At 44.9% G+C, this 25,679-nt stretch overlaps 1 protein-coding gene and 1 long non-coding RNA gene across 8 annotated transcripts; one reads left to right on the top strand and one right to left on the bottom strand.

The window, feature by feature from the left end:
- The first annotated feature begins 249 nt into the window (after positions 1–249).
- MAP3K8 (mitogen-activated protein kinase kinase kinase 8) lies at positions 250–24,895 on the top strand. Of its 6 annotated transcripts, none has more exons than XM_045463133.1 (9): positions 250–360; positions 3,290–3,381; positions 5,138–5,496; positions 12,337–12,504; positions 15,383–15,644; positions 17,331–17,437; positions 21,773–21,925; positions 22,561–22,807; positions 23,766–24,895. In XM_045463133.1, exons 3-9 carry the CDS (start codon positions 5,161–5,163, stop codon positions 23,894–23,896), a joined length of 1,404 nt encoding a protein of 467 aa, XP_045319089.1. In that variant the 5' UTR covers positions 250–360; positions 3,290–3,381; positions 5,138–5,160; the 3' UTR covers positions 23,897–24,895. The 6 variants fall into 6 exon arrangements, with proteins under 6 accessions (XP_045319089.1, XP_045319091.1, XP_045319092.1 ...); XM_045463136.1 differs by lacking the exon at positions 250–360 and adding an exon at positions 516–643; XM_045463132.1 differs by lacking the exon at positions 250–360 and adding an exon at positions 607–818.
- Positions 10,413–18,879, bottom strand: LOC123590222. 2 transcript variants are annotated; one of them, XR_006708676.1, is made up of 4 exons: positions 18,521–18,879; positions 15,364–15,540; positions 12,100–12,193; positions 10,413–10,435 (listed from the first exon to the last, which is right to left on the bottom strand). It is a non-coding gene; the product is annotated as an uncharacterized LOC123590222 (long non-coding RNA). The 2 variants fall into 2 exon arrangements; XR_006708675.1 differs by lacking the exons at positions 10,413–10,435; positions 12,100–12,193 and having other exon boundaries at positions 15,071–15,540.
- Positions 24,896–25,679: the final 784 nt, after the last annotated feature.

The following is a 25,679-nucleotide window of genomic DNA, read 5'->3' as shown; positions in this document are numbered from 1 at the left end:
GAGCGGGGGCTCCGGCTTCCCCGCAACGCGGCAGTCTCTTTCTGTTTACGGAGTGAAAGGGGAAATGGAAAAGGCGGGGAGGCGGCGGCTGGCGTCCGCTGCACCGCCCCTCCGCCGGCTCAGACGCCGTGAGTCAGGGGCCGACGAGGGCGGCCAGGGCGTGCGGCCTGAGCTGGCGGCCCCGCGCTCACTGGTACGCTCGGGTCCGGACGACGCGCCACGCTCTGGGGCCGATCGCCCTGGCCCCGGCGTCTGCTGCCGCCGGATCTCGCTGCCCCTGCGCGCCTGACTCCGGTGGGCCGGCCACCAGCGGCGCACCGAGCCGTCGGGGGGCCGCGGCTGCAGCGCTCCGTCCGCCAGGTAACCCTGCATTCGGGGGCTTCCGGGGGGGGGGGTCTTTGTGGTCGCAGCCCTCCTGGCGGCGCGCCCCGCCCCCGACTGAGGGGCAAACTGCGGGGCTAACTGCGGGGCTCTGGGAGGTGGGGGTGTGGCCGCCGCCCGCGCTGCTGCGCTTCCGTGGTTCGCGCGCGTCCCGGCTGCAGCCGGCACAGCTGGAAAGCACCTTGCGCAAGGGTCTCACGGGGTGCAGACTCCGACTCCTCCCCCTTCCTCCTCCTTCCCGGATCCCTAGCGCGCGAGCAGGGTAGGTCCGAGCAGTGCGCCGGGACGCAGAGACCCGCTGTCACCGCGCCTCCCGCTGCGTACGCCGCCCGGCCGGCCGCACTCTCCCCGCCGACCCCGGCGAGTGCGCTTCGGAGGCTGGAGACCCGGCAGCCGCCCGCCCAAATCGTGGGGGCTTTTATCATTTACAAGTCCTGGTAGGCTTCCCGGGCTTTGGAGAATAGGAGGAGGGGAGACGGGGTTGGCGGAGCAGAGAACTTTTTGAATAGCTGAAACTTAATTTCGTGCTTATGTAACCCGGACGCTCTTCTGCGATTAAAGGGTCGTTGTAGCAGTACGTGAATGCTGGGCTTTTGGTCTAAGAGAGAGTGTTAAGGAAAAAGTTACTTCACGGATGTTTCTCGCTGGTCATGCGATATCAGAGCTCCGAAATTCTTCTGTGTCTGGGCGGAGAACGACGCTTAGAAAGAACGGCGTGCATAGGGATTGTCCCAAAAGTTGACAAGGAAGGCCAGGAGGTGTCTTTAAGAGAAACGTCTATTTCACTTTCGGGAAGAGATTTTGGCACAGAATTAAGAAGTGCTCCTAATAAAAACAGGGAAAGAAACACTACTACAGTTGCATTAGGCGTCTGTAGCCTGAGTCTCACGTATTTGCCAAGTGGAATATAATCTGATCCCAACTCTGATGGATTGAGGTTTGTATGCCTTACTTCCGGCAGATGGCCCTTTAGAACTTTTTCTTTCTTTCTTTTTTTTTTTTTTTAATTTTTTTTTCAACGTTTATTCATTTTTGGGACAGAGAGAGACAGAGCATGAACGGGGGAGGGGCAGAGAGAGAGGGAGACACAGAATCGGAAACAGGCTCCAGGCTCTGAGCCCTCAGCCCAGAGCCTGATGCGGGGCTCGAACTCACAGACCGCGAGATCGTGACCTGGCTGAAGTCGGACGCCTAACCGACTGCGCCACCCAGGCGCCCCAGGACTTTTTCTTTCTTATAAGGCAAACTGGATAGTTGAGGTATCTAGAGGTTTGGAAGCAGATTGGCTGTGCTCGTCTACAGCTAGAATGTGTAATTCTGGGGCTTTTGGAGAAGATAGATATAATAAGAGGTGGGCCCCGAGGGGCAATGTACCGAAAACTGGCAGAAAAATCTTTCGAGTGGGAGGTAACACAAGGTGTAATTATCCTTTGTTAGGCAGAGGCATATGCCGATAACCTTGGCCATTTTTCATTCACACTTGCTAGGGATTTCTCAACTTTTGTTTACATAAATAGAAGTAGCCAAGAGGGTAACGTTAATGCTTAGGATAGGATTTCCTCTTGCTGATTTCTGAAATAATTCAAAGCAAATAATTTGGGCTGTATCTGCATATTTCTCCATATCTAAGATTGTTGTATTTGTCCACTCCGTTGACAAGTGGGGGCGTCATGAGGATTTTTATAGTAACCTCTGTGGGGGAGAGTCTTTATTGGTGAAATAGAATAGCTTCACAAGCCACGCTTTTTCTACATGGGTAGTCATCTGTAGAACTCCGAAATCATTAAGCGTGTTGTCTGCTTAATTAAGGCCTGAAAGTGCTGAGGCTTTAGCAGGGGCCTTTAGCAGGCTGCCGGGTCCTGCGGTTGCTGGGGTGCACTGATTTGCGTGGCAGGAGGCTGTGTTGCTAAGGAATTAGGCCTGGCTTCAGTGTCCTGCACTCCTCCGCCTCCCCTGCCCTCCCTCTCTCCTTCCCCCTCTCCCTCTCCTCTGCTCCTCCTCTCTTCCTTCCCCCCTCCCTCATCAGGAAACTTAGGAGTGTGTGCACTCAAACCTCGTAGGCTTCGGGTATGAATGCTTGAGACTTTCTGCACAGTGTAAAAATCAAAACCTGTCTTTCCTCTCTGGATCATCTGACTTGTAAACTGCGTGGACTTTTTTTTCTCTTCCTTTCCTGAGTCACGTTGCTACTAGGAACTTTATTTTCTCTCCAGTCAGCCATTTGCTAAGTCCAGGAGCCTTGGAACTTTTCAAGCCAGCGGGGGTCCTCAGTCAGGCTGGTTTTGCTTTAACTTCCTTTTCTCAGTAAATTCCAAGGGCAGAAACTGCAACCGAATGGCCCAACGAAATTAAAGGCGAATGTTCCTCCATTAACCTAAGAAATTCCTTTCATAACTCAAGACTCCAAGAGCCTGCTTCACAGTCTCTCTCAAAGACACAGGGAGGTCTCTGAGAGGAGCTCTCTAGATATAACTGTGGTGGTAACAGCTATCAAAGCATTTCAGAGGTTGCTACCTTTTTTTTTTTTTTACTTTGTCTCTTATTCTAGATACAGCCTTTAGAACCTAACCGTGGGGGCGCCTGGGTGGCTCAGTCGGTTGAGCGCCCGACTTTGACCGCTTGGGTCATGATCTCGCGATCCGTGGGTTCGAGCCCCGCGTCGGGCTCTGTGCTGACAGCTCAGAGCCTGGAGCCTGCTTCGGATTCTGTGTCTCCCTCTCTTCACCTCCCCCACTCGCACTTTGTCTCTCCGTCTCAAGCTGTCTCTCTCTCAAAAATAAATAAACATTAAAAAAAAAAAAAACGTGAAGAAGCCCTGGGGATTGGTAGCCACTTCCCATTTGCAGATAAGAAAGGCCTAAGCGTATCTGCAAAGCCAGGAGTCTGACTCAGTACTTCTTTTATGCAGGGACCGGCAACCACAGATGACAGAGCTTATTAACCGTGCAGCAGATACCTTGCACACCTGAGCTTCTTTAAACCTCACAACCGCCCTATGAGGTAGGTGCTGTTATGCTTCCATTTTGCAGATAGGGGAAGTAGAGGTGCACAGTGGTTCAGGTGCTTGCCCAAGGTCAGGAGGCAGTGAAGGAGGTGCTGGGAGCCCATCCCCAGCAGTCTGAGCCAAGTGGAGCATCAGACTGCAGGGTGTGGGATTGCTCTCTGCCGACACAACTTGCGCAGCAGAAAATGGTCATGGAGTAAGTGACTAGCGACACCAGAATGCCTGGTTCTTTTCTCAAGTGAAATTCACTCCGAGGCCAGCGGTGGGTTCCTGTGTTGCAGGTGGGTCCAGGTGGGTCCCCGAGGTAGAACATTTCCTGGAGCTTTGTACTTGAGCTCCAGTTAGGTGGAGGCCCGTGGCTTTAGCATGGAGTGTTGAAGGTGTTAAACGGTTGTGCTTTTAAGAACCAGAAACATGGGGGCGCCTGGGTGGCTCAGTCAGTTGTGTCTGACTCTTGATTTGGGCCCAGGTCATGGTCTCGTGATCTCATAGTTCATGGGTTCGAGCCCAGCATCTGGCTCTGCGCTGACAGTCAGGAGTCTGCTTGGGATTCTCTCTTACTCCTTCTCTTGCTGCACCTCCCCTACTTGTGCTCTCTTTCTCTCTTTCTCAAAATAAATAAACCTAAAAAAATATTAAAAAAGAAAAGAACCAGAAACATCTTTCAGAGAGGCTGTGCCTTCAGGAGCACAATAGTTCAGGGAGACATTCATGCCTCTGAATTCTCTTAGATGTCTTAAGTAAATCTTTTTATCTTTAATCCTCTGGCTAGAACGGAGTTGTTCTAAAATCCTGAGGAACAGCCTCTTTTTTTTTTTTTTTTTTTTTTTTTTTTTTTTACCTTTGCTTTACCTTCTTTTTCTCATTTATGGATCCCGAGGTGTAGCCCCCGATTTGCATATAAGAACTGAAATACACTATTAGCAGGTATGTAGTTAGCTGGCCTTACCCGTGTCTTGCTTAGGACTGATTCGGCTTTGCAGGCCTCTCCATAACACCACAACTTCTAGAGGGTGATCAATCTAAGTATTAGATTAACTTTCTTGGGCCATTGAGATACATGTTTTGTGCTGTTAAGGAATTCTGGTCTCAAGAGGAGACAGCTGATTCACAGGCTAAAAGAAATCTTCCCCTCTCTCACACTCCTGGCTGGTAGGATTTGAAGCTTGTGGTCCCCAGTCTACAGGAGCTGTTTAACTCATTTGCATCAGAATTATTCCTGAAACTTGACCTATCACCATCAGCTTACTCACATTAGAATCCGTTTTACATGTTTTTGGCTCCAAGGCCTGAATTGTATTTGCCAAGTGAGCTCCTGAATTTGATAAAATTGTTCTTTTTCTTTAAAGTCACCCAAGGCTGGGAAGCCACAGAGATCTGTGTGGGGAGGGTTGGTCTCTTGGGGAAACCGTAGGGTTGGAAGCTGTCAAGGGCCAGGAGCCTTGGTATTTCGTGAAGGTTTGTTTTCAGTGGCTGTAGCTGATGCCACCAGTTCAGTGAGTGAGTGAGTGAGTGAGTAAGGAGTAAGCTCTCTGGATCTCAGGTTTCCCCTCTGTAAAGTGAACAGCTGGACTAAAGGTTATCTAAGGTCCCTTTCTTCACTGTCAACTTGAATTTACACTGTTGACACAGAGCCCTCCTTTCACCGACAGGCGCACAGAAGCCTGTTCCCAATCCTTTTATGTCAGTTTCCCATTGATCTTAATCGCAAATACAAACACCGTCACTAAGCGTTCGTGTTTTCTTTTGCAGACTCTCTAAAAAGCGTAACAGTGATGGAGTACATGAGCACTGGAAGTGACGATAAAGAAGAGATCGATTTATTAATTAAACACTTGAACGTGTCCGATGTCATAGACATTATGGAAAATCTTTACACGAGTGAAGAGCCAGCGGTTTATGAGCCCAGTCTGATGACCATGTGTCAAGACAGTAATCAAAACGAGGAGCGTACAGAATCTCTGCTGCTCAGTGGCCAGGAGGTGCCTTGGTTGTCCTCCGTCAGATATGGCACCGTGGAGGATTTGCTTGCCTTTGCAAACCATATATCCAACACGGCAAAGCGTTTTTACGGACACCGACCACAGGAATCTGGAATTTTATTAAATATGGTATGTTTTTTCCCGATCGTTGAGTGCTGTGGGTTCAGCTTTGCTACGGCAGCTTCACTTAATGCAGAGGGGCATTTGAACCAGGCTTAGACTGGCTGCCAGGTATGACTTTTAAAAATGTGGTGTCCGTGAGAATCACCTCTGTGTTAAAGATGCAGGAAAGGTCTTCATTAGGAGTTCCACTTAAAGAACCTTTTCCATCTGTCCGTTGTACAAAAAGGCCATTAAGAAGAATGTATTTTAACCTAACAATTCATTAACAAGTTCATTCATTAGTTAGGCAGAAGAAAAAGCCTTAATGAGAATGCTTCATCTGAGAGGGGGATGCAGACTTTAATTAATATTTTTGAAAGCTGAATTTTTTGCTCGTCTCTTGTCACATCTTGGGAATGTCCCGATGTTAATACTGGCTAACTTGAGTTCTTGCAGAAATGTAGTTTGCAGGCCATAAATAGCTATCCACAGATTCACTCTCTTTAATTGGCAAAGTATGAATGACAAATGAAATACCTCCTTAGTCATACCAGGTATGCAAATAATCCAAAATGTTGTGACAGTACTTTGTCACAGAAGTTGATCAGATGATGTGTTTGGGTGGGTCTGGGATTCTGGCAGTCTTAGTGGGTCAGAGGTGAATGTAGGTGCTGGGTAAAAGTCACTGAATTTTTTAAAAAGAACAATTGGCAAAGGAGGAGGTAATAACGTGCAAAATGTGTATATTGATGAAAGTAACTCCTTTTCCTTTGGTGCATCTGTGTGGCAAAATGGATAATGTCAGGGGAAGGTCAGTGTTGAACGATTAGAGTCTGGACAAAGTACTTAATTATTTCGTTGTTGGGTTTTGCTTGCTTTCTTTTTTTTTTTTGTTTTGTTTTGTTTTGTGTACTGCATTCAATTAAAAAACAACACAGTAATTTAGGTCAGCTTTGTAGTATACTGTTTTGTTAGAAACCAGTCGTGTTCAGCTCTAGCTCAGTTTGGAGCAAGGTTACGTTTTGCATCCTTGCGTGACTTGCTTTGGTTCCAAGTTGTATGTAACAGTTGACGAAGTACTTTACCTTGATAATATTAGTTTTTCTTCTACATGGAGGTAATCCTCAGCTAGGAGCACTACATGTTTTCTTAACTAAAATATAGGTGGAGAGCTCTGGTTAAAAAGTACCTATAATGAGAAATAATTGTATGTTTTTTTAATCTATGCATATGTTAAGATGGGTATTTTAAAGGAACACACGCAGAATACACAAAATTCTTTTGCTTATAAATATGTAGAGACTTAGGAACATTTCCTCCGGTCCATCAGATTGATGAGAGATGAGCCATAGAACTTCATTGGGGGTGTACAGAAAGGAATTCAGGAAAATTATAAAGAATACAAAGAAATAGCTTCTGGAAGGGTTTGAGTGGGGGGGGGGGGGGGGGGGAGCCAATGCAGAAAAGGGGAGAAACAAAGACATTAAAAGGAAGTAGCAATTTTATCAGCAAAGGCTGAGAGTAGTATGTTGCCAGTCCCTGCCATGGGGCCCGTGCTCTATAAATGAACGGATGCTTATTCAGGAGAAAACTTAAGAATAGGACAGATGATAAAAGCAGGGACCTTTAAGACTTTAGAAAGCTTTTCAATTTAAAAATGATCAAGAACATAAAGCAAGGAGATTTAAAACTGGAGTAGAATAACAGAAGAACCTTAAAATCCACACGAATGTAGACCAGGCCTCCCTGGGCAAATCAGCCCAGTGGTCGGTGGCTCTCGGGGCTGTGGTTGACTTTTCTGTCACTAAGCTTCAGAATCGGATACCTCCCGTGACTGCTAGTAACCTATGCCAGGCCTGTGCTTTATCAATAATGGCTTAGGAATCGTGATTTGCAGTGCTTGGTCTTTGGCAGTCGGAGACAAGATGGGGAAGGAGGCACAGCTGGCTTTTGACTCCCATTCATCCTCATGTGGTGCTCCCCTGGGAACCATCCCCTGGGTAAGACCTTTGTCTTCCTGTGGCCCTCCTCCTAATACCCTTATCAAAGCTTTTCCACTCGGGGCTTCATTTGCTGCTGTCTCTTTGCTTTAAAAAACGATAGCTAATTATCTAACAGCCGGATAGATTCCGAAGTCAAATTGATCTATGAAGTGCATCTACACATGGACCAAATGCTTTCCTTTCCAGCATTCATCCATTCATTTGCTAGACGTAGGTCAAATATCTACAGCGTATCAGGTACTTTTCCAGGTGCTATAGATCCAGTATGGAAGAATCTGTGCTCTCGGGTAGCTTACTGTCTGGTGAATGTGGGAGAAAAGTAAACAGGCAATTACAATGAATGCAGTGTGCTACTTCCCAGTACAACTACACCTTGATTGCAGTGGGGCTGCTCAGACGGGACGCCTTGACTTTACATAGCCGTGAGGGTGGGGAGGGGGAAGAGACAATGCCAGACAGGCTTCTACAAGGAATTGGTGCCTGAGCTCTCGAGTTGGAGTCCTCCAGATAAAAGGGGATGGAGAGAGGAGGAGAGTGTTCCAGGTGTAGGGAATGGCACATACTAAAGCCCAGAGGCATGGAGACGTCATGTGTTTCTGGCAACCAACAACAATAAAGCCCGCGGAGTTAATGAGACTGGGCGGAGGACTAGGAATTGCAAAAATATCCCCTAGCCTAGGCATCTAATTGGCCTGCACGCGTATGCAAGTGCGTGCTATTTTTCTAAAAATAATATTCATAAAGATTCCACCCACTTCTTCTCCAGCAGGACCTGGAGAAGAAGCTTTTGTAGACTAACCTGGGCATTGCTTTGTATGACAGTGCTGTGAGTTGTTTATACTCCAGACCAATTCATAACCGGAGTGGGGGATGAATAACCGAAAATGGGTTGCCAACACCAGACTCATTGGTGATTGTATGGGCGCTGCAGGGCCCCAGAGGGCTCACTCATGGCTTCTCAGGCCTGAAAAAACCCTTAAAGATACTTGAGTCAAGCCCTTTGTCTGATGCTGGAATCACCCCGGTCTATCCAATAATTGTTGGAACATTTTGGTCTGTGCCTGAAAATGTCCCGTGACGAAGAGTTGATCGCATGCTGGGGCATTAAGTTTCATACTTAGCCCATTCCGACTGTAGGAAAGTCCTTCCTTCTAGAGAACTAAAATCCGTCTCTGAGTCCCCTTAGCCCTAGCCCTACTTTTCAGCCATAAAAAAGTGTATATGTTGGGTAGTGTGAGGGTGCAGGCCCATGAATGAAAGTGCCTGGGTGTGTATTTCAGCTCTGGCTTTAGCTCTGTGATTTGGGGCTAGTCATTACACCCCTCGATGGCTCAGTTGACTCATCTGTAAAATGGGCAGCATCGTAACACTTACTCTGTGGGGGTGTCGTGTGGGACAAATAATGAAGGCACGTGAGCTGTTTATGTATTGTGAGTGTTGAAAGGATGCCAGCTGTTGTCATGGCCGTTGTCCACAGCTGTTACTCTCCTTCCTTAGGACAGTCTTTCCTATATTTTATTTATTTATTTTTTTAACGTTTATTTATTTTTGAGAGAGAGAGAGAGAGAGAGACGGAACATGAGCCGGGGAGGGGCAGAGAGGGAGAGGAAGACACAGAATCCGAAGCAGGCTCCAGGCTCCGTGGCACAGAGCCTGACATGGGGCTCGAACTCACGAACTGTGAGATCACGACCTGAGCCAAAGTTGGTTGCTTAACCAACTGAATCACCCAGGTGCCCCAGTCTTTCCAGTATTTTGAAACTTTAATGTACCCCACATCTTCTCTCCTCTGTCCCAAACACTTCTCATTGTGTCTGCTACTTGTCACTCACTGGATCATTAACTGTCATTGTCACCTGGGCAGCATCTTCTGAACTCAAGCCTGGGTCAGTGCCTGTCTTACAGCCCCGAACTTGAATGTGGCAGTCCCTTTGTTGTGTGATCAGCAGAGTGGAAAAGAGCCAGCTTTGCCTGTGTTCCCCATAAAATGCCTCTTCTAAGTTGTATTCGTGTTGTAGCAGCCATAAACACAGGCTCCCTACGGAGTTTATTCTTCTTAAAATACCTAAGAGTTTTTCTCAAGTCCTGCTGCTGGGCCCAGTATTGTTGAGCGTCACTGATCTGGAGAAGGAGATCCAAAGCGTGCTTATATGTCTGCGCTTAATGGTGGCTTTGGTAAGCTGAAGAACTGGCAAGAGATGAGCAGCGTGGACTTCCAGAAGATTATCTTGCAGGGACCCTAAAAGAAGAAGAAGGAAAAAAAAAAAAACAACATTGCAAACCCAAATAAGGGAAGGTCTAGGGCCAGGGGAGGAACCAGGGACTTTGCAGAACTACAGACTAGTTGGTGCTTGCGTATCACACTGTGTGTTTCGGGGTTTATCATCAAAGGAGAACCGGCCCTCCGAGGAGGGTCCCCAGAACATGCAAGATTGCAAAATCGGGCCGGAGGAACTCGGCGGTATTCCCTCTAAAGAGGCGAAGGCTAAGTGCTCAGTGACTTGTGAGTGCAGGCTTTTAATAACTGGCTTTTGATCATGGCTTAGCTTTAATTCCAGTCTTCTAGAAGATCAGAGGCACGCAACAGCTGTGGCTTTGGGGTGAGACAGACCTGAGTTCGAATCCTGACTCTGCCATTGCCTAGTGAGTTACTTAACCTCTTGAAACAGGTTTCCTCATCTGTAAAATGGAGATAAAAATAGTACTTACCTCACAGGATCGTTGTGAGCCTTTGATGAGGCCGCAGGACAGTGCCTGGTTTGTAATTAGCTCCCAACAGGGGCACCTGGGTGGCTCAGTGGGTTGAGCATCCAACTTTAGCTCAGGTCATGATCTCACGGTCCGTGAGTTCGAGCCCCCCGTCAGGCTCTGTGCTGACAGCTTGGCGCCTGGAGTCTGCTTTGGATTCTGTCTCTCTCTCTCTCTCTCTCTCTCTCTCTCTCTGTCTTTCTCTCAAAAATAAACTTAAAAAAATTTTTTTTTAATTAATCACCCAACATACGGCTGCTGTTATTCTCCTTTATCCCTTGGATCAGGTTGGGTTATAACAAAGTTGGACAGAAGTAAAACTTCTACGAAGGCGAATGATACCCTGAAGTGGATAACTGGAGTCTAGGTGACGTGGGATATGTAAATATTTAATAACAAGAAAGAAGCAATAAGCATGTACAGTGGAGTGCCGTGGGTATGGTTCTGTCTAAATGTGGAAAGGGACTAAATTTATCACGTTCTTAGCGTGCTGTAAAAAGAGGCCTCCAGTCACTGGAGGTGAGACACTTCTCGAAAGGAGGTCATATTTCAAACGAGGCAAGTCTGTGGGCTGTCGTAAGTATTCATATTCGATTTCCTGCTGGGGCTCCGTGCAGGAGCTGGCTTCGGGGAGTGCTCAGGAAATATTTCATTTTAAATTTAGTGACTTCACACTTCTTAGTATTAGAGCTGTCCTCTGCTTCGCTGCCTGACTAATAGCACACGCATCTGTTGGAGGGGGGGGGGGGTGCAGCTAAGATAGGCGGTAATGGAGACGGAATGAATAACCCTGGGATTATTAGAACTATTCCCGCGGCAGTGACCTTACGACAGGCCCACGCATCTGCACATGAATCAGGTGTTCATTCTTTTCCCATGTGGTCCACGTTCCCCTTTGGCCTCTTCTGCACTTGAAATAACTTAATGTCACGACAGTTTCATAGTTCCTGAATTCCTAAATTGAAGTCCTAATACTGCTAATTGCAGTGAGGAAAAATTTGTATTTTTGAGACCATTTATCCCTTGAAAGAATATTTTAAACCTGTTTTAGGCATGTGCTCCAGGTCATAATTCTTGTGGACTATCTTATTACTTTGTTTTCATTATAATTATAATTATTTCCCCTTGTAATTTTTTGCTCTCTTACAGTTGAGATATTCTTGATGTGCAGCAAAATACAGAGACCTTAATTGTCCAGTTTGTTGAGTTTTGACAAAAGCACATACCCTTGCTGTCCACACTGCTACCAGGATGCAAGTTAGGGAGGGGCAGAGAGAGAGAGAAAATCCCAAGCAAGCTCTGCACTGTCAGGTTAGAGCCTGACCCGGGGCTCGAACCCACAAACTGAGATCACGACCAGAGCTGAAATCAAGAGTTGGACCATTAACCAGCTGAGCCACCCAGGTGCCCCGGGATTCATCTCTTTTAATATTTGAATCGATTGGTTTTGAAACCTCCCAGTGTATTTGCCTGCTCGGGAGCTCTTGGAGGTTAAGCGTCTCATAGCTGCCTCCGCACCACCGAACACAGTGGCCAGCACATAATCTGCGCTCAGTAAATTATTCAGTGGGCGAGTAGATGAGGGATAATTCTGCCCTTACTTTATTTACGCAGCACTGTCAACTCATAGCTCTGGCATACCACATTATTTTCCAGAATCCTCCACGATCACCAGTTGATTTCCACGCTCTCTCTGTATGCGTCATGTGTGAGTAATAGCTATGCAGACTAACAGGTTAGCACATTTTAATTGGAAGCAAGTCAACTTGCAGTCACAGCTTATATTTATGCAATCTTTATTTTCAGCCTTTTGGTCGCTGTAGTCATGCTCCCTTCGATAAATAATTTTTAAAGTTTTGTTTGACAATGAATTACTCACCAGTAGGTGGAAATACGATCAGGTCCGACCAGGGATGTGTTTCTGTTACATGCTTTCTCTGTCTTGCTGCAGCTCTAAATATAGTCTCTGTACACTGTTAGGATTACACAACAGTGACATTAATTTCAAACACGGGGTGGAGGAATGCAATCTAAAGTAACCAGTCTGAAGGGTGTGTCTTAGAAAAGGAGTTTGCTGAAGTTCTCACCCTCCCACCTTTTTTTGTTGTTGTTGTAGGTAATCACTCCCCAAAATGGACGCTATCAAATAGACTCTGATGTTCTCCTCATCCCTTGGAAGCTGACTTACAGGAATATTGGCTCTGATTTCATACCTCGGGGGGCGTTTGGAAAAGTATACTTAGCACAAGATATAAAGACTAAGAAAAGAATGGCCTGTAAATTGGTATGTACTTCATAACCAGACATCCTGTAAAATGGAGATAAAAATAGTACTTACTATTCGTATGTTCGTATGTTCGGCATTGTGGCTCTCACTCGTTTGCATTACTCAGAAGTTGTTACCATTTGACTGGATCTCATGTAAGGGTGCCCTGTCCAAAGGCACCTTTTTTCTTTTTCTTTCTTTCTTTCTCTTTTTCATCCTCTTTTCCTTTTGCTGTCTCCTTTTTTTTTTTTCCCCCTTTTGGATTTGCTTGCTGCCTGTGGCTGTTCAGCCTCTAACTCTGCTTAAGGGCATAGTTGGTTTTACTCTAGTTTGCCTTGATAAAAAAGAAAATGCCGCCGGCTTCTGTACCCGGCTTGGATATCATCATCCCTCTTGTGGTAGGGTGGAGTGGAGGAGAGCTATCCTGCAGGAGCAAATCTGTGTGCTGCTCCTTTAATCCCACCCACTGGGGAAGGGGCCAGGTAGGGAAGCAGAAGCTGGGCAAGCTGCCAGGCTTCTCAAGACTGTAGATTAAAGGGTTGAATTTAGGGGCCCCTGGGTGGCTCAGTCAGTTAAGTGTCTGACTTGGGCTCAGGTCGTGATCTCATAGTTCATCAGTTCGAGCCCTGCATTGGGCTCTGTGCTGACAGCTCAGAGCCTGGAGCCTGCTTCAGATTCTGTGTCTCCCTCTCATTCTGTACCTCCCATTAATGCTCTCTCTCTCTCTCTCTCTCTCTCTCCCTCTCCCTCTCCCTCTCTCCCTCTCCCTCTCCCTCTCTCCCTCTCCCTCCCTCCCTCCCTCCCTCCCTCCCTCCCCCTCCCTCCTTCTCTCTCTCTCTTTCTCTCTCTCTCAAAAATAAATAGTAACTTAAAAGAAAATAAAAAATAAAGGGAAGAACTTAAATAGGTCAATTCTTGTAAAGGTGCCATCACTTGTTATTCAGCGGTCATTGCTGAGGTACCCCTGCTTTGGACATGTACCTGCCTAAGCTGGGCACGTATACACACCCCATGACCCAGCAATTCTGCTCCTATAGGTACACACCCCATAGGCATGTACACGTGGTCACCAAAAGCTGTGTACTAGAATGTTCATCAGAGCACTATTTGTAATAGTCCCAAACTGGAAAGTTTCTAGATGTTGCAGCATGGTCTCTTTATACAATGGGATGCTGTACAGTGAAGAGAACACATGATTTACACCTGTAGTAATGTAGACGAAACTCATAAACACATGTTAAGCCAAAACAGCCAGACAGCAATCTGCTCTGTGAGATTCCACTTCTATAAAGGCCCCAAATAGGCTAAATAGATCCATGCTGCTGGAAGTCAGGATAGTGGGTGCCCTTGGGAGGCAGTGACTGGCGGAGGTCAGGAAGGGGTTCCTGGGGTGCTGGTAGAGTTTTGCTTCTTGATCCAGGTGGTGGTTACATGGGTGTGTTCAGCTGAAAATTCGTTGAATTTGCTAGTTAACCAGTTTTGTGCTTTTTTGTATGTCTGTTTTACTTTAAAAGGTTTTTAGAAGTGCAATAAATTGAAGTCACTTTTGATTTGTTGACTATGGCCTTAGTCTATGTTATTGTAATTAAAAGCTCACCAATATACTGGCCTCATTTATTCGTTCATAGAGATTTGCTAGAGTATCTGTTATCAAAAGGAAAAACGGAGGTATTATCACACGCCATTTGAAGGTTGCATTTAGAGGAGACGTGTCTCAGTTGTCTTAAAAGAATCTGGGGACATTTTAGAAAGAGCTTAGAACCAAAGTGCCCTGTTGTACACTTGTGTCAGAAAAGGCATGAAAAAATACCTTTGTTGTTCTCAGAGTACTGACATTCAATTTTTAAGCTGTATTTTTTTGTCTTAAGAACATACGGGGTGATTAACAACCCCAAGCAGATTCAAAAGAATGTAGATTGAAGAATGAGACCCCTTTGGCTGAGGCAGCTACTGTTAATGAGTTCTGTGTCTTTCCAAATGTCTGTGGACATGTGTATGTATAGCTTAAAAGTTTTTTACAAGTGGGAGCATAAAATACGTACTTTTGCATTTTGCTTTCTTTGTCTAACGCTAGATTTTGGAGACATTCCATTTCCATCTGCACTGAAAGATCTACTTTTTTCTTTATTAGTAACTTTGATTTTCCATAGAATAGATGGCCAGTGCTAGAGCATGAGCTGTGGATCCAAAGACATCATATTATTTCGTGACAAGTTGAAATATTGATGCTAGGGGCGCCTGGGTGGCGCAGTCGGTTAAGCGTCCGACTTCAGCCAGGTCACGATCTCGTGGTCCGTGAGTTCGAGCCCCGCGTCGGGCTCTGGGCTGATGGCTCAGAGCCTGGAGCCTGTTTCCGATTCTGTGTCTCCCTCTCTCTCTGCCCCTCCCCCGTTCATGCTCTGTCTCTCTCTGTCCCAAAAATAAATAAAAACGTTGAAAAAAAAAAAAATTAAAAAAAAAAAAAAAAAAAGAAATATTGATGCTAGAGCCTCTAAAAATCTAGGTGCCGTAGAAAGTGTATGTAAAATGGATGGGAAATTATCACCCTTTCGATTCAATCATGGATAATTCTTTAGTTGGATTGCTACATTTTAAATGAAAATAATACTTTATATTTTGTTATTTTCTTCTTGTGAATTGTACAAGTTCATACTCTTTGACCACCTTCACCTATTTCCCCAAGCCCCCAGGCCCCGGCCATCACCTAAAGCGGACATAATGTAAATGCAGGTTTGAAGTCAACATTATTTGAACTTGGCAGTATAATTTCATGCAGATCCTTGAGGGATCCTTGGGGGCATTTATTTGCCTTCTGGTTTGTGGGTTGACCTCTATTATAGATATTTTTTCGCTGTCCTGGGTTGGTTAGCATCTTACTGGTATTTCTGTGTTCTAGATCCCAGTAGATCAATTTAAGCCATCCGATGTGGAAATCCAGGCTTGCTTCCGGCATGAGAACATTGCCGAGTTATATGGCGCAGTCCTATGGGGTGAAACCGTGCATCTCTTCATGGAAGCAGGCGAGGGAGGGTCTGTCCTAGAGAAACTGGAGAGCTGTGGACCAATGAGAGAATTTGAAATTATTTGGGTGACAAAGCATGTTCTCAAGGGACTTGATTTTCTGCACTCAAAGAAAGTGATTCATCATGATATTAAACGTGAGTAACCTTTGCATGTGAACCTTTTAGGCTCTTAGATAGGAGGCAAATGGACTCCTCCTGTCTTTAATCCAAAGATCCTCAGTGGAGGGGAGGACAGCTGCCCTGGAGCACTTTTCACTGTCCTCCCCTGCGCTCCTGAAACATGTTTTAGAACCCAATAGGGTCACTAAAGCTTTCAAAGTCATAAGGAAGGAGGATTATCCAGTTGTGGAAGATTAGAGCCACACATCTGTTGAGTCCTGGCTATGCCCTTGTTAATAAGGCTTTCAAAAATAGTAATTTACTTTAAACACACACAGAGTCCAGTCGTTTTTGGGAAACAAATGGCTTTTTAATTTTGAACACCATTTTGCCAATAATTCGTTAAACAGGCCTTCGCTGACTGCTTTCTAGGGGTAAGAGATGGTGGGAAATACAACACAGAGACCCACTGTAAACCCTTAATATTTAATGCTAAATCGCACTAGTGAAACTATTACTTTAACAAAAAATGGGTATTTTACTTTTTCATTTTAGGAAAGTGGCATGATAATCATATGCTTATATCTTAGAATTTGAAAGCCAAGCTCGTAAGCATTATATTTTTCCAGCTTTATTGAGATCTAATTAACATATAACATTGTGTAAGTTTAAGGTATGTGATGTAATGATTTGATGTATGTGTATATTGCAAAATGATTAACACAATGAGATTAGTTAATACATCCATCACCTCACAGAGTTATAATTTGTGTGTGTGTGTGTGTGTGTGTGGTGAGAACTTTTAAAATTGACTTGGGGTGCCTGGGTGGCTCAGCTGGTTAAGCATCCAGCTTTGACTCAGGTCATGATCTTGCATTTGTGGGTTTGAGGCCTGCATCGGGCTCTGTGCTGACAGTTCTGAGCCTGGAATCTGTTTCAGATTCTGTGTCTCCCTTTCTGTCTGCCCCTCCCCTACTTGCGCTCTCTCTCTCTCTCTCTCAAAAAATAAAACTAAAAAAAATTTTTTTAATCGACTCAGCAACATTTAAATATATAATACAGTATTATTAACTATAGTCACCCACGGTATATATTTTACCCCCAAAACTGGTTCATTTTACCACTGCAGTTTTGTGCACTTTGACCACCTTCACCCATTTCCCCGAACCCCCAGCCCCTGGCCATCACGATCTGTTGTCTATTTCTATGAGTTTAGTTGTTTGAGATTGCTCATACTAGTGGGATTCATACAGCTTTCATCTTTCTCTGTCTGACTTATTTCAGTCATTTCACTTGGATCTTCAAGGTTCTTCCATGTTGTTGTGAAAGGCAGGATTTCCTTCTTTTTTATGGCCGAGTAACGTTCTATTATATTGCATATACACACATATCATATTTTCTTTCTCCACTCGTCCATCATGTACCCTTAAATCGTTTCCATGACTTGGCCATTGTATCTTGGGCATTATTAGTGTGTGCAACCATTTACGCCCACATCGACTGCGTTCTTGGCATATCTGAAGTGATTTTCACTTAAATTCTCACCCAGATTTATCCTGCTCTTTTGAGTATAATATGATCATCCTGGTAGGGAGCGCATTTTAGTCTATTCTGATTTGGGACTCACTGTTTTGGATGATGTTTTATTTATTTGGATGATGTATTATTTTATTTATGGGTATATAGACAATTTGATACTAAAAAATTGTCTTCTTTTTATAGCTAGCAACATTGTTTTCATGTCCACAAAAGCCGTTTTGGTGGATTTTGGCCTAAGTGTTCAAATGACTGAAGATATCTATTTTCCTAAGGACCTCCGTGGAACAGAGGTAATTCTATTCCCCCAGGGATGGTCGATGTCTTTTTAAGAGTAAAAATAAAAAATGTTCTAGCGTTCTTGCAGAAAGGACTGAAAAGGGGGTGAAAAACCATTGCATCAAATAGGATTATCACTGGAGCATATTTAGTGAGCACTTGCTCTGTGCCAAGTACTAATTTTAGCATTTTAAATGAATTATATTATTTAATCCTCGTAACAAATTACCTCGTTATTGGTAAATATTGTTCTCGTAGGCAAACACTATTAGGATTCCCATTTTACAATAAGGGAATATGCTTGGAGGGGTTAAAATAAAGGGCCCAAAGTTACTCGGCAAGTGACAGATCCGGTACTTAAACCAATTTTTTTCGGAGCCTAAATATCGTCACTTTTTACAATAACTAATATGTATATATAGTCTCAGTGTAACTTGTATTACCGTCTTGGTTCAAGTATAGCCATAACTGACGTAGTTACTAATAGTATATATTGAGGACCAACCACATTTTAGGCTTACCTTTCATTCTAGAGAACCTGTAATGAATCTCAAATTTATTATAGCGCAAATAAATTGTATTTGAAGATCCAAACTAGCTATAATTAAATCAGTGGTGAAGCAAAAGCAAAACCAAACCACAGCCGTTTCTGGATGTAAATGAGATGCATGCATGAGCTTTCAGCTAACGTATTTAATTTAACGTACGCATGATTAGGCTGAACAGTTGATTCATATAACAAGCGTCTGTTGAGCATAGCTATGTGTCAGGCTGTTGTAGGTATCAGGGAGGGACCACTGGACAAGGCCAGCAGGGACCATGCCTTTGGTGGTATTTCAGTAGCCCCCACTCTTTGGTGAAGGGACCTGTTTTAAAGTTACCTGAATTCTTCAAAAAGCAACAGTTTAGTTCATAGTAGACTATGATGGGCGTGGGGTTGGATGCAAATGGTAAGGTAAATGGGTATGGAAGCCTCCTCTCTGGTTTGGGTCCACCTCGGTAGGGTGCTTAACTATTAGAACCTCCCAGCCCCAGGTTCTCTCCCTGCTGAAAATGTCCCCAGCAAATGGAGAGAGGGCCTTTGGCTGCACCTTTACCTTAAGATCACCGGGTCAGTCTTGGTGTTCAGATGACAACCGTTAGTCCAGCTGGTAGGCGCAGTGCACTGAACCCAACCGCGGTATAAAAACAAGCAGGCAGACTTCATCTTAAACCAAGATTGTGGGAGCTTTTTCGTAACTCTCTCAAAGCAAAGACTTCTCCTGGGCAGCAGCAGAAATTGCTGATAGTACTGAAGTTATTCCGGAAAATACTTGAGAAAGGATCCTTGATAAGTTGTCTGTGAGCAGAGTAATATTTAGAAGAGAAAACTGTAAACTTCTTTAAAAGAATGTTTCAGTCCCCAGATCTTAAGGACACTTCACCAGAGCGCAAAATCTAATTAAGACTTAATGCTTACGACATGTTTTTTTTGGGAAATGTTTCAGCATATTTTGGCATTAGTCAGAAGTTCAGATACGTGACATTCTACCCTTTTTCCTGGAGTCGGTTTGAGAAACAAACTATTTATGGTATTATAGATAGAAAATACCTTTCTCTTCCCGGCAGTGTGATCAAATCGAACATTTTGCAATGGCTGGAGGAAGATATGTCTTCTCTGGGATTCTCTAGCAGACAGAGTGTGTGTGCTTGGATGTGAGATAATGGCATAGCATTTGCTCTTAAATAGTATTTGGATTGAGTTATTTTCAGCAAAGGTAAATTGCTTTTTACGGAGTGCTCAACTGACTTTAATGTCCAGAGTTATCAACTTTCTTCAAATCAGCCTGCATTTACTATCTGTGTATGGTACTCACGAGTCAAAATTTGATGCATAAGGTGGTAAAGTCACCATTAAAAGCTTTTAGCAAGACTCTTCATCTTTAAAGAGTCAATAAGATGTCATTTGCCAAAGTCAACTGAGCAGAGTTACTTTCCATTAGAACTTGATCACTTGTCCGGGGGGCGGGGTGCCTGGGTGCCTCAGTTGATTAAACATCTGACTTCAGCTCAGGTGATGATCTCATGGTTTGTGGGTTCGAGCCCCACATTGGGCTCTGTGCTGACAGCTCAGAGCCTGGAGCCTGTGCTTTGGATTCTGTGTCTCCCTCTCTCTCTGCCCCTCCCCCACTCACGCTCTGTCTCTCAAAAATAAACACTTAAAAAATTAAAAAAAAAAAAAACAAAAAAAAAAAGGAACTTGAATTACTTGGCTACTGCATAGCCAGAGATGATTTCTGATCCCTGCTGTGAAACTCACGAGTGCAAACACTGGTCACCTGTCTTTGATCTCTCTCCCAGCATTCAGATTCAGAACAGGGCTAATCTGGCATATGTTCAATCTATTGTTTTTTAATTACATGGCAGAGAGAAAGAATAAATAATGAATGCAAATAGCTAATTGGAACACCTTTTATAGCATGGTTCTTTTTTAAAAGTTCTTATTTCCTTCTGAGTCTGTGTTTGGTCTTACTTGATAGAGGTTAACACATTAATCATCGCGCGCGCGAGCATGCACACACACACAACCACACACACACACACACACACACACTTTGCACAGTCTCTTTCTGTTTCTGATACACGTGTTGAGAGGTGAAGCCTTGACCCCCAACCGACAGGTTCCCTTGCTCTAGTGCCCCAGGCCTGAGGGGGTGCAGGTCTCCGAGAGCCTTCCATGGCTCCCACTGGGCCTGTTTCATGCTTGCCGTCAGCCAGCCTGAAGAGTTCTCGAGCTCCATGCCCTGCCGCTCTCGCTCTCCTAGAGCTTGAGGAAGCAGGAGCTCTGAGCCACGGAACTCTGGGGGACCTGCCCGGCGCGGGCAGCGGTCAGGTCGCCAGGTGGGTGGGACGCTGCATCCCCAAATCCACCACTGACAGCCTCCAGAGCTGACGTTGCCCACGCTGACGGGCCATATGTGGCCTGATCTTTGCCTAGGAGAGCAAGCCAGCAGGGAGGAGACGAGCATCCTCCATCGACAGCTAAGCCTTCCCACTGCATCTGTCGTTTCGCTTTGTGATGATATTTAGTAAGAACGTCTGTTGGGATGCAAAGGTGGTGCCTTTACTTTAGGAAATGCTTGAGAACAGGGAGCTCAGTGTAGCCTTTTTGGTGAGACAGACAGAATGAGCAAGGGAGGCCAGGAAGTGTGTTGTAGGATACTGTTCAGGATGGTTAGGATGGGGAAACTGGGAAATTTCCCCAGTTTTTGTAAGCCAGTTGTTTTACTTATTGACTCTGAAATATATTCCAGGAACACTTACCCCTTTCTCCATATTCAAATGATGGACAGCATGAAAATTTCTTAATGCTAAATAAGGATATTTACTCTATATTTATGTCTGTACCAGCCATAAATATGGATCATTGGCTACGAGTGTTTGCTCTCTTTCTTTCTTTTTTAAGTTTAGAAGCAAACGCTTCTTACAGAAACTATTTCCGAAACTAGCCCTACTTTTCCAGCATGAAACCAAATAGAACTTACAGAGTGATACAATGTCACACCTTTAATATTTAGTCACCGGCTACATCGTAGGTAGAAATGAGGAGTAGTTCACGTAGGGGCACCTGGGTGGCTCAGTCGGTTAAATGTCCAACTTTGACTTAGGTCATGATCTCACGGTTCGTGGGATCGAGCCCCGCGTCGGGCTCTGTGCTGACAGCTCAGAGCCTGGAACCTGTTTCGGATTCTGTGTGTCAATCTCTCTCTCTCTCTCTCTCTCTCTCTCTTAAAAATAAATAAACATTAAAAAGAGAAGAAGAAAAAGTAGTTCATATCAATGACAGGACCACTTTTACAACATTACCTGCTATTTTAAGTTTTTCTCTCCCGTGTGATGGGTGTTAATACCCTAGGTATTTCTGCTACCTTTTATTACTGCAGATCATTAGAGGGTCGGCAGTTTAATGACAAACATGAAGTGAAAAAGTGGATTTGTAGTATCCATTTAAATATGCAAGGAATTGGTGTTTTAATAGAAAAATTAAACCAAGGTGGGTGCCTTCCAGAACCTTGGCGAGTGGGTGTCCCAGGTGGGTCCTTGGCTGCCGCGTGTTCAGTATGTTCAAAAGCGGTGCTTTTCATTAGGCTGCAGAGACATCTCGGGCCCAAGTTGCTGGCTCCCCGAGGGTGTCTGTGTCACTCTCTCTAGCGTCAGGGAACACAGCAGTGACACAGTCTTCTGAAGGACTGAAGCGTGCAATAAATACGGTAAATAGCTGGAGGAGCTAGCTTCCAGAACTGGCTGAGGGAAATGGACCCCCAGACAAATGGAGGGAGTCAGACCGATGTTTTCTGCTTCTTTTTTAGATTTATATGAGCCCAGAGGTGATCCTATGCAGAGGTCATTCAACCAAAGCAGACATCTACAGCCTGGGGGCCACACTCATCCACATGCAGACAGGCACCCCGCCCTGGGTGAAGCGCTACCCTCGCTCTGCCTATCCCTCCTACCTGTACATAGTAAGTAGAGGGTCAACCAGGGCTGGGGGCGCAGGGGAGTTCTGCCCGCTCGGGAGAGCCGCCGTCCCTCCTGTAGCCCACCCGAGGGGAGGATGTGAACTCGTGACCCATGAGACGGAACTGGAAAGTTCTTCCCGTGTGGAGCAGAATCCCATTGCTGCAGAGAATGCATTGCTGGGAATTTACTAAAATCTGCACCGGGCGTCAGTTGCATGCTATTCCGTTATACGTGTCATCCTACAGTGCCACTTAGCGCCGTCCGGGTAGCATACATCTCCGAGCCAAAGAAGCTGTGTCTGTTCTTTGTCCACTTTCAGAAAAGACATGTTAGATTATAGATCCCCAAGCCAGCCTGGCACATAGCGAACCCTGCAACTTCCATTTTACCATCGAGAGAGAGCAGATACGTCCCCGTTATGGCACGGTGACCCTTGAACATCGTTAACCCACAGAATTTGTTTAATTTGGGGGTTCTTAAGACATTCCGGGCAAACGTGGTTAAGACAGGACTGTAATGGTGCGGGCCGTGCGGTGGGAGGCAAAATGACTTTCCAGGTCCTGGTAACTGGAACGCTTTTCCTGTTGAGGGTGTATTTTCGTACCACTGGTGCTTAAGAGAGCTTGTTTGTTGCCAGATCCACAAGCAGGCGCCTCCGCTGGAAGATATTGCAGATGATTGCAGTCCCAGCATGAGAGAGTTGATAGAGGCTGCCTTGGAGAGGAACCCCAATCACCGCCCCAGGGCAGCAGACCTGTTAAAACATGACGCCCTGAACCCCCCCAGAGAGGATCAGCCACGCTGTCAGAGTCTGGACTCTGCCCTCCTTGAGCGGAAGAGGCTGCTGAGCAGGAAAGAGTTGGAACTTCCAGAGAACATTGCTGGTATGGACACCCTCCTGTGCCCGACGCCCCCCTGCTTCCCTTCTTTTTCTGTCTGCATCAGACTTCTGATGGAGTGCACGAAAGCACTCGGAAACAAAAAACTGGAGTGACTTCTTGAGTGCCATAGAGTTGTTTGAGAAATTTAAGCAAGAAGTTTAGCAAAAGCATTTAAAAAAACAAAAATTGGCTAATCGACCAGCAAATCAGGGCATGGTTCAGTGCAAATGCAGGTAGCCGCAGTCCTTGAGAACTGCCTCTGACTTGCTTTTTTGCAATAGGGAGTATCATGTGCCTTTAAAAACGGATTGAGCAGGGCAGTTTTGCTGTTGGTTCTGAACAGACTTTTATTTAATTCGGTTACGGTAAAGCCACATCAGTCTTTGGTTGGAAACATCAAGATGAAATACTGAGTCTGAAGTCAACTTGCATTTTTGTCTTCCTCTGCCTGAAACCTCTTTGCCAGCTATGAATCTTTCCCACTTAGGAAAGTCAGTACGCATTCCAGGAACACTGAACATGCACGGAGAGTGTTTCTATTTTTATTATTAAAATCTGTGGCATTCTTAATCCATTTAGGTCCAAACCCAGATGTCAAGCCTGGAATGTTTATTTGCATTTCATTGTCTTCTTGTCTGACTTTACTGTATTTAAAGAGAACCATCTGGGGCATTGGAAAATACGCCAGAATTTCTAGCTAATTTCTTGTCATCGGTGACTCTTTTTCGAACCTTTTTGTCTGTGTCATATTACCAAAACTAGCCCATAATGTTCAACTCTAAGTCTATCGTTTTTTAATAAAACCATAGCTCGAACACTTATTTCATTAAGACCAAAGTTTCCTCGTACCGCCCCCCCCACCCCTGCACTCCCCCCCTCCCCAGCCGGAAGGAGCAGGTATTTATTATTGAACATGTCACCTGATCATTTATTTTATATTTTTCAATGTTTTCCTTTTCAGATTCTTCATGCACAGGAAGCACTGAGGAATCAGAGATGCTAAAGAGACAGCGTTCCCTCTACATAGACCTTGGGGCCCTGGCTGGCTATTTCAACTTTGTACGGGGTCCGCCAACACTAGAATATGGCTGACTGATGTTATCATTTTCTCTAAATAATCAAGACGCAGCGTTGGTCTCCTGGAAGCTGGTCCTGCTGAGTCTACGCTGGGGCTCTGGATAACGAACTGTGCCATTTGTTAGCTGGCCGTGTGGGCTCCCGTGACTCATGAATGTGACTCCACATGGCTCCCATGGGTTTGATGTGTGAAGCCGCCCTGGTAGCTGCCAGGTCTAAAGGTTCTCGTTTCTCAGATGGTATGACTCAAAGGGAGCTGAGGGTTCATGGCAGGATCGTTTCTAGTGACTGATTCCATTCACTGTGCACTTTGCTCACCATTTACAAAATACCAACCACAAGGGTAATGTGTTAGCCTGAAATTACCATTCTTGGTTCTGATTTAAGGACGGGAACTTCATTTAACTCAGAATAGTTGGCTTGTATATATGGGTGTATATTATAACTCCTCGAGCCTTTGTGGGTAGATTCTAGTATAAATTAAAGTCGTCATATTTTGGGTGAATAGAACAACTTGAATCTTCTAGCAATAAGCTGAACTGGTGTCTCAAAAATGGCTCCTTATTCAGGAGCCATCTGACAGAAGCCACTAGTGACAGGTTCTGTTATGTTCCTATGGAAACATTTTGTACTGTATATGCTATGCTTAAAACATTTAAAACATGGTGTTTTGAATGTGGATAAAACTGTGTTAAACCACATAATTTCTGTACATCCCAAAGGATGAGAACGTGACCTTTAAGGAAAATGAACTTTTCTAAATTCTTAATGATGCTACTTTTGTAACTCTCCTGAACACTTCCTCGTAAGCATTTGTATATTAAAATAGCATACTGTGTATGTTTTATAGCAAATGCCTTCATGAATCTTTCTTACACGTACACATATTTTTAACATTGTAATTACGTCAGTATTCCTACCTAAAGTACGTTTTTACATCAGGCAAATGAAACCGGCACTTTTATCCGGCGTGATTGGCCAAATCAACTGAATAAACTCAGTATTTTGCCTTAATTCTTGTGGAGAGTGCGATTCTCAGCTGGGACTGGGGGTGGGTTATGGGGGTTGGGATAGAGGTGGAAGGAGAACGTGTATCACGAGGAAGCAAAGAATACCTGAGCGTTCTGCAAACGGTTCGTATGCTCCTCGTCTATCACTGCTGCATTAAGCCATTGTTGTCACCTGGGTTACACCGCATGCCTTCGGCACAGTGGTGCAGAAGAATACTTGTTAGCCCCCAGTGCAGGCCAAGCCTGGTTCTATTTTGCATCTTGTTTTTATACATTTATACTACCTTTGAATATATGCTTGCATGTCCTATGTCTGTCGTTTGTCGGGTAAATAACTAACTTGCCTTGTGTTAGTTATTAACTAACCTTACCGTGTGAGGTAGATTTCAGTCAAGGACACAAATTCTAACGACAAGTGTCAGGAGTCTGATTTGTCATTCACCGAGTGACCCGCGTGACATACTTTTACGTGTGTTATGTGTGTTAGGTTTTGCTAAAGCCACCTCTGTAACCCTCACAAGCTCATGGATGAAAGATGCACTGTTACCTCCATTCTGGGGGACCCGAAACACCGTGAGGTTAGATAACTTCATGCTTAAGATCCCAGAGCGAGTGAAGAGCCAGAACCCAGGCCTTTCTGTCCCCAGTGTGTATTTTCTTCCTCATACTGTGCTGCTCACAAGTGATAGGCCATCGCAAGAGATAGATCATCTTGCTGCAGAGAAAGCACGATGCTCCCACTGGAATTCAGTTCTCCAAATAAGGGCAAAAGTGGATTCACCACCAAG

Source organism: Leopardus geoffroyi, chromosome B4 (assembly GCF_018350155.1).
Source record: "Leopardus geoffroyi isolate Oge1 chromosome B4, O.geoffroyi_Oge1_pat1.0, whole genome shotgun sequence".
NCBI lineage: Eukaryota > Metazoa > Chordata > Mammalia > Carnivora > Felidae > Leopardus > Leopardus geoffroyi.
The sequence above is the reverse complement of the archived record's forward strand: the minus strand, read 5'-3'. Positions and strand labels throughout refer to the sequence as shown.